The following is an 8,419-nucleotide window of genomic DNA, read 5'->3' as shown; positions in this document are numbered from 1 at the left end:
CCATGTCTGCTGCGTGACCTTGGGCAAGTCACTTCACTTCTCTGAGCCTCAGTTACCTTATCTGTAAAATGGGGATGAAGACTGTGAGCCCCTGGTGGGACATCCTGATCACCTTGTAACCTCCCCAGCGCTTAGAACAGTGCTTTGCACATAGTAAGCGCTTAACCAATGCCAATATTATTATTATTATTATCATCACTACGCGCTAGGCCCTGCCCCGAGTGACGTCACGAAAGGGGCGTGGACGGTCCCACAGTGACGTCGCCATGGCAACGCCACTGAGGGGCGGAACATCAGCGGCCATTGGCGCGACCGGAAGTGGCGCCGCTGACGTGGCGTGACCCGGAAGTGAATGGTCGGAGTGCGGTCATGGGGCGGCAGGTGAGGGGTCCCTTGGCAGGACCGGCCGCGCGGACGTGCCTAGCAATAAATAATAATAATAATGATGGCATTTATTAAGCGCTTACTATGTGCCAAGCACTGTTCTAAGCGCTGGGGAGGTGACAAGGTGATCAGGTGGTCCCCCGGGGGCCTCCCAGTCTTCATCCCCATTTCCAGATGAGGTCACTGAGGCCCAGAGAAGTGACCTGACTTGCCCAAGGTGACACAGCTGACAAACTAAATGCCTTTCAGGTAATTATACTGCTGTTTGCTAAGCGTTTACTATGTGCCAAGCGCTGTACTGAGGTGATGGGATCAAATCCCTGCCCCGCCAAGTGTCAGCTGGGTGACGTCGGGCAAGTCGCTTCACTTCTCTGTGCCCCAGTTCCCTCATCTGGAAAATGGGGATGAAGATTGGGAGCCCTCCGGGGGACAACGTGATCATCTTGTAGCCTCCCCAGTGCTTAGAACAGTGCTTGACACATAGTAAGCGCTTAATAAATACCCTCATTATTATTATTATTCTCTGGGCCTCAGTTCCCTCATTTGTAAAATGAGGATGAAGTCTGGGACACATAGTAAGTGCTTAATAAGTGCCATCATTATTATTGTTATTATTCTCTGGGCCTCAGTTCCCTCATTTGTAAAATGAGGATGAAGACTGGGAGCCCCCCCGGGGACAACTTGATCATCTTGTATCCTCCCCAGCGCTTAGAACAGTGCTTGGCACATAGTAAGAGCTTAATAAGTGCCATCATTATTATTGTTATCATTCTCTGGGCCTCAGTTCCCTCATTTGTACAATGAGGATGAAGTCTGGGACACATAGTAAGCGCTTAATAAGTGCCATCATTATTATTGTTATTATTCTCTGGGCCTCAGTTCCCTCATTTGTAAAATGAGGATGAAGACTAGGAGCCCACCGAGGGACAACCTGATCACCTTGTAACCTCCCCAGTGCTTAGAACAGTGCTTGGCACATAGTAAGCACTTAATAAATGCCATCATTATTATTATTCTCTGGGCCCCAGTTCCCTCATTTGTAAAATGAGGGTGAAGCCTAGGAGCCCACCGGGGGACAACCTGATCACCTTGTAACCTCCCCAGCGCTTAGAACAGTGCTTGGCACATAGTAAGCACTTAATAAATGCCATCATTATTATTATTATTATTCTCCGGGCCTCAGTTCCCTCATTTGTAAAATGGGGATGAAGACTGGGAGGACAGGTTGTGTCCAACCTGATTAGCTTGTGTCTACCTTCTGCACTTAGAACAGTGCTTGATGCACACAGTAAGTGCTTACTATACCATTATTATTATTATTATTATTATTACTCCGGGTGACGGATCTATCTCCCTGTTGGCCCAGGACAGCAACGAAGACACAGAAGATGTGTCCCTGTTCGATGCCGACGACGACGTGGTCCGGCGGCCAAAGTCAAAGATCAGGTATGAACAGAAGCGGATTTGGGAGCCCAGGTCGGCTCAGCCTCAGACAGGCTGACACTTTGGACAGCTACAGAGATAATTTGCTGTCCTGAAAATCACAAATGATAGAAAGACTGGCTTAACCCCACAAACAGACACTCATTGCTGTGTTTTAAGACCTCAGCGTTGCTTTAAAAGAATGGAATTGCTTTTTTACCCGTCACCCCCATAGCGTCCCTCCTCTCCCGGGTTTCACCTCTTTGGGGAAAAATGCAATTTCATGGTTCGAATTGTGCTCTCGTTTCCAGACATCCAGTGGCTTCATTTTTCCATTTGTTCTTCCGAGTGAGTGCGATCATTGTTTATCTCCTGTGTGAATTGCTGAGCAGCAGCTTTATTGCCTGCATGGTGACCATCATCTTGTTGCTGTCGTGCGACTTTTGGGCCGTGAAGGTAAGGCCAGTTGCTTGCGTTTTTAAATCAGTGTGAGAATGACTAGATGAAAGATTTGGTGAGTGACTTTAAAGGTGCATTTAGCTTGCAGGGGGTTTGGGGATTCGTTTCGCCATCATCAGCGGTGTCGACTGAGCCCTTGCTGTGTGCACTGTACTAAGCGCCGGGATAGATACACGCAAATCAGGTGTCCAACCTAATTAACTTGTATCTACCCCAGCGCTTAGAACATGTGTTTGACATATAGTAAGCGCTTCAATACCATAAGAAAAAGTTTCAGCCTCCCACACAGTCTGGTTGGCAAGGTTATTGCTATGGAAGAGGATTTTATTTTGGTGATAATGATAATTATTAATACTGATAATAACAACCAAACTTATTCATTCGATTGTACTTAGCACTTGCTGTGTACAGAGCACTGTACTAAGCGCTTGGGAAGTACAAGTTGGTAACATATAGAGACAGTCCCTACCCAACAGCGGGTTCACAGTCTAGAAGAGGGAGACAGACAACAAAACAAAACATATTAACAAAATAAACAGAATTAATATGTACAAGTAAAATAAAGAAATAGAGTAATAAATATGTACAAACATATATACAGGTGCTGTGGGGGGGATGGGGAAGCATTTACTGTGTGTTGAGCACTGTCATAAACCCTGGATAGACCTAAAGTAATCAGATTGGACACAGTCCCTGTCCCACCTGGGTCTCACAGACTAACTAGTAATAATAATTTTGGTATTTGGTAAGCGCTTACTGTGTGCAAAGCACCGTTCTTAGCGCTGGGGAGGATACAAGGTGATCAGGTTGTCCCGTGTGGGGCTCACAATCTTAATCCCCATTTTACATATGAGGGAACTGAGGCACAGAGAAGTTAAGTGACTTGCCCGAAGTCACGCAGCTGGGAGCCGGAGAGGTCTTAACGCCAGCCTTTAATAAGCTCTGCCCACTGGTGAAGCGCTGCACGCCGAGTTCTTCCCTAACGGAAGATCTCCCCGAGCGTTTTGGGGAGGTCATCATGGAAACCTAAGGAACGTCCTTCCGACGACGGGCATCCGAAGGCTAGAGCGTGAGGAAATGTCGGGGGTTGGGGGGATCGGGTGGTGCCAACGGAGACTAGCCCACAAAGTCTCCTTCACCTCCCGGTCCCTGGCCTCATGGGGGGCTTGTCATCAAGGGGGCCTGCCCAGAGAAAGAGGAACAGTGTTAGTTCCAGGGAAGCAGCCCTGCGAGTCCCATTTCCTCCGGGAGGGAGGAAAAAGTTCTCCCCGAAGGGATCATCCTGACTCGGGATGTGAGGGGAGCTGCTTCTGCCCACTGTCCGGCCGTGCGGAAGGGCAGGTTGCCCCCCTGACAGCTGGCAAGTGGGGGCTTCCCTTTCCGCCGGGGAATCAGGCTCGAGACCACCCACTCTCCAGCCCCAAGAGTGGAGGCCATGCCCCCTGCCATCGGCCTCGGTGTGGGAAGGTTCCCCCCCGGCTTGCGGTGGGATGGTATTGTAAGGCCTGTGGGACGCTAAGCTTGAAGCGGAGGATAACTAAGAAACACATCTAAAGACCGTGGGCAAAAGCCGGGATACTGGAGGGAGAGCAGTGGAAGAAAAGATGGAGGAGAAAAGTAATGAATTGGTGGGGGGAACCCTGATTAGTATCTTCGGGAACCCCAAAAGGATCTGTCTCCCCTTCCCCTGGACAGCCCCATCCAGGAACCATCTGCTGGGCAGGGAGAAGAGGGACGTGTAGTTGTTGGATTATTTCCCCGGAGATTTGGGCCGATGGTGGTTCAGATGATTTCTCTTTTTTCTTTTGGTCTTTTCCACCCTCCCAGAACGTCACAGGCAGGCTGATGGTCGGCTTGCGGTGGTGGAACCAGGTTGATGACGATGGAAAGAGCCACTGGGTTTTTGAAGCCCGGAAGGTAAAAAGCTGCTTCCGTTGCCACTCTCACCCTTCGCCAACCTCCTGTAAAGCTGGTCAAGCTCGCGAAGGGTCTCCCAAGGGCCAGAAGGCTCCAAAGGTTGAGAGGCCTGAATCCTTTCAGGAGAGCTGGGCAACTTAGGCCAAGCAGCAAGTACTAGAAGTAATGGTACTCATTGGGCATCCAGGGTGTGCAATGCACTGTTCTGAACGCTCACACAAGTTTAGCCGAAGTAAGAGATATACTCCCGGCCATCTAGGAGCTGTGGTCTAATGTAGGCGAACCCCATTACAATTACTAATACTAATACAAATATTAGTATTTGCAAACGGGGGAAACAGAATTGCGGGTAGGGGGTAGCGGCCAGGGCTCCCAAACCATCAGTTTTGTATAAAAGACCGATCCTGTTAGCTTAGCTTTGCCCCGTGGAGACCTGGGTCAGACCATTTCTTTTTTTAATGGTATTTTACTATGTGTCAGGCACTGTAGTAAGCACTGGGGTAGCTAATCAGGTTGGGGACGGTCCCTGACCCACATGGGGCTCACAGGTTTAATCCCCATTTTACAGATGACATAGCTGAGGCCCAGAGAAGTCGAGTGACTTGTCCATGGTCACCCAGCAGATAAGTGGTGGAGCCGGTATTAGAACACCCGGGCCCTTTTTTACTCCCAGGCCTGGGCTCTAGCCACTAGGCAACGCTGCTTCTCCATTTCCATCGGAACATTCCCGATATAGGAAGCGGATGTGGTTCCCTGCATCCTGGGTTCTAGTGTGGATCAAATTCTGCACTTGGGTCCCGGTTGCTGTTCCTCACCCCACACAAAGCAACGCAATCACCAAACGGAGTGTTGAATTCCAGTTCTCTTTTAGGTGTCCGCCCAGGGGAAAAGGAACACCTCAGAAGCGGAGTCCCGGATCTTTTGGCTAGGGCTGATCACCTGTCCCATCATGTGGGTGGTGTTTGCCTTCAGCGCCCTGTTCTCCTTCAAAGTGAAATGGCTGGTAAGCTCGCATGCGGTGACGGGTTGGACTTGTGTGGGCTTGGGGGGCTTGGGGTCGGCGTTTTTGAGCCGGGCTTTCGAATTTGCCCATCCCAAGTCTCCCCCTCACCATTGATAGTCCATCACCTTGCCTCGCTACTCCGCTACTGCAACTCAGCCCGCACACTTGGCTTCTCTGATGCCAACCTTCTCGCCGTGCCTCCATCTTGCCTACTTCACCGCCCACGTCCTGCCCCTGGCCTGGCACCCTCCCTCCTCAAATCTGACAGGCAATGACTCTCTGAAGGCACATCTCCAACAGACCTGATTAAGCTCCCCACTTTCCTTTTCTCCCACCCCCTTCTGCGTCACCCTGACTTGCTTCCTTTGTCCCTGCCCCCCAGCATCCCCACAGCACTTACGTACGTATTTATTTATCTTAACGTCTGTCTCCCCACCCTCTAGAACATAAGCTCATTGTGGGCAGGGAATATGTCTGTTTCTTGCTGAATTGTCATCTCCCAAGCTTTTAGTACACTGTGCTGCCCACGGTAAGCGCTCAGGAAATACTATTGAATTGATGAAGACGACCCCAGAGTTTCCAGTCAAGGCCGAAAAGCTTGGCTCTCTGGCCAGTTATCTCTTTGAAACCTGTCCCTTCCCTGGCCTCGTCTCCCCCCCCACCCGCAAATCCCCATCCAGCCCCCGTGCTCAAAAGAAGTCGGCCCCCCTGGTTCTGAGCTTATCTTGATGGCAGGGAATGGGTCTGTTGCGTTGTACCGTCCCAAGCCCTTGGTACAGTGCTCTGCGCACAGTAGGCGCTCAATAAATACCAATGATTGATCGATCAATTAGGCTGCTCTATCACCAAAGCCTTCAGCTACTGTCCCTCATGCCCATCCCGCCCCCTCGTCCCCCTCTGGGCCCAGGCAGCCGCACCGGGGGGACAGCCCCAGGAGCCCAGGCGGCGTCTCCTCTGCCTCGGTTTCCGTCCGGCTTGGAGCGGCGGGGCAGTGGAGGGACGGGTTGGCCTTTCTTTGTGGTGACGTGCGGTTTTTCTCCTCAGGCGGTGGTGACGATGGGCGTGGTCCTCCAGGGAGCCAACCTGTACGGCTACATCAGGTGTAAAGTGGGCAGCAAAAAGAATCTGACCAGCATCGCCACGACTTACCTCGGAAAGCAGTTCCTGAGACAAGTAAGGTGGTTTCCGCCCAGAAGGGCTTCTTGGATGCAAGCAGAGAATCCCGCCCTAGACCTGGCCCCTCCAGTGTCTCGATGGTGCCCACCTAGTCCCCTTATAGAATTCCTTAGTTGTGAGGTTTCATGTTTCTGGGCCTCAGTTCTCTCCTCTGTAAAATGGGGATGAAGACTATGAGCCCCGTGTGGGACGGGGACCGTCCAACCTGGTTAGTTCGTATCTACCCCAGCGTTGGTACAGTGCTTGGCACTGTGAAGTTCTTAACAAAAACCACTTTAAAAAAAATGACAGCAATAGTGTGTGGAGAACTTGGCACTATATTCATTCATATTTATTGAGCACTTACTGTGTGCAGAGCACCGTACTAAGCACTTGGGAAGTACAAATCGGCAACATATAGAGACGGTCCCTACCCGACGACAGGCTCACAGTCTAGAAGGGGGAGACAGACGACAAAACCAAACAAGTAGGCAGGCGTCACTATAGAAGTCATTATTGTTGTATTGGGCTTTCCCAAGCGCTTAGTACAGTACTCTGCACACAGTAAGCGCTAAATAAATACGAATGAATGAATGGATGAATGCTGGCTAGGAATGAATTGGGTCGCTCCCCTCTAATGCTGTTTCATATCCCCAGCAGACAACTCAAGACAGTGAGACGTCTTGAAATCAAGGAAAATGCACAAATCCGGTTTTGGCCGACAACGAAGAGATTGTCCCATTTTTTCTGGACCTGTACAGATGGCTGTAGTCGGGCTTTTTCAAGGGACGGGGGGGTACTATTTCTTCCCATTTCCCAGTTTAAGTTGTTTTAAGGAACTACAGGCTCATTGGCCTCAGTTTTTCATGGCAAATTTTTAGTTTTCAGACGATTTGGACTCTAAGAGCTGTAGTGGTGGAAGTATAGAAATGACTCAGATTTTGCTTGGTCTAATTTTTAAAATGTGTGTCGGTGTGGGTGTATGTAAGTGCACAGATGTGCCCACGTGTTAGGGTGTATTCATGTGTAATATATGCTCACTCACGTACAATTGAGTGTGTACCCGGAAGGCCTTTTGATGGAAAAGTAACCTTAGAAAAAAGAATCATTTCAGGTCGTCAGCTTCAAAGAACGTCTTGAATCCCAGTTCCTTTAGAGGAGGGGAATTTTCTTCAGATATCCAGAATATTTGTTAAAGGCTGGCTGACTGGTTTTCCACTTGCAGGGGAGTTATACACCACACACACCCACAAAAACACTTCTTGCAGTGGAATTCTGCAAATGAGCCAGCCTGTAGGATATTTAACCGGAGTAGACAACAGCGTGTTTGGAAAACGCCGTTGGAGATCTCCACGAACCCCATGGGCACCAAACAAATACTTGCTATCTATATCGATTCTGTTTTGGGGCAACCTGCAGATTTAGCAGAAGCGTTTAGATGTCACAAGTGACATGGAAAGTTTAATTGCGCGTTCCTTGTCTCATCCTCTGAGGCGCTGATTGAGATTTGGTCATCTCAAAGGCCTGTAATCTCCAAACTGTTGAGGAGTGTGTTATATTTATGTTAGGGTGAGGGTTGAACCCTTAAATATCTGACATACGAGACACTCGGAGGGCGTGTCTTATTTTAATTATATTTTCTGTTCGTGAGAATGATGGGGACTTGTAAATCACAGGTTTGGGTTTCAGGTGTTTCTTATAATAAAGCAATATATTTAAACTATCCACTGTTTTGACCTATAAGCTCTGGCACTAAATTTTTAGGATTCTTTGGAACAATAGATCCTTTTGTAAATATATTTATAAATAAAATTAAGCTTGGTCTAATCAGACAAACTGTCCTTATTAGAGCAGTGGCAACCGATGATGAATCAGGCAGTCGATGGTATTTATTGAGCGCTTACCGGGTACAGAGCACTGTACTAAGTGCTCAGGGGAGTACAGTACAGTAGAGTTGGGAGACACGGCTCCTGCCAACAAGTCTTGAGGAGCAGACAGGCGTGAAAATAAATTACAGATAAGGAAAGTGGCAAGATGTGATTATAAGTATGGAAACAGCCATTAGAGCCGGTCTGGCTC

General features: G+C 49.1%; 1 protein-coding gene across 2 annotated transcripts; it reads left to right on the top strand.

The window, feature by feature from the left end:
• Positions 1 to 331: 331 nt before the first annotated feature.
• On the top strand, positions 332 to 8,167 carry LOC119937685 (Golgi apparatus membrane protein TVP23 homolog B-like). Of its 2 annotated transcripts, none has more exons than XM_038757269.1 (7): positions 332 to 381; positions 1,751 to 1,830; positions 2,118 to 2,262; positions 4,093 to 4,182; positions 5,054 to 5,185; positions 6,230 to 6,358; positions 7,001 to 8,167. In XM_038757269.1, the coding sequence occupies exons 1-7, from the start codon at positions 370 to 372 to the stop codon at positions 7,025 to 7,027; spliced, it is 615 nt and encodes a 204-aa protein (XP_038613197.1). In that variant the 5' UTR covers positions 332 to 369; the 3' UTR covers positions 7,028 to 8,167. The 2 variants fall into 2 exon arrangements, with proteins under 2 accessions (XP_038613197.1, XP_038613196.1); XM_038757268.1 differs by having other exon boundaries at positions 6,998 to 8,167.
• Positions 8,168 to 8,419: the final 252 nt, after the last annotated feature.

Source organism: Tachyglossus aculeatus, chromosome 15 (genome assembly GCF_015852505.1).
Source record: "Tachyglossus aculeatus isolate mTacAcu1 chromosome 15, mTacAcu1.pri, whole genome shotgun sequence".
NCBI classification, from domain to species: domain Eukaryota; kingdom Metazoa; phylum Chordata; class Mammalia; order Monotremata; family Tachyglossidae; genus Tachyglossus; species Tachyglossus aculeatus.
Note: the sequence above shows the minus strand (reverse complement) of the source record. Positions and strands in the feature narration are given on the sequence as shown.

Coding starts and splice junctions, on each gene's coding strand:
- LOC119937685 (XM_038757268.1), top strand. Junction 5,186..6,229: donor CCTTCAAAGTGAAATGGCTG/GTAAGCTCGCAT, acceptor TTTTCTCCTCAG/GCGGTGGTGACGATGGGCGT. Junction 6,359..6,997: donor GAAAGCAGTTCCTGAGACAA/GTAAGGTGGTTT, acceptor TCATATCCCCAG/CAGACAACTCAAGACAGTGA.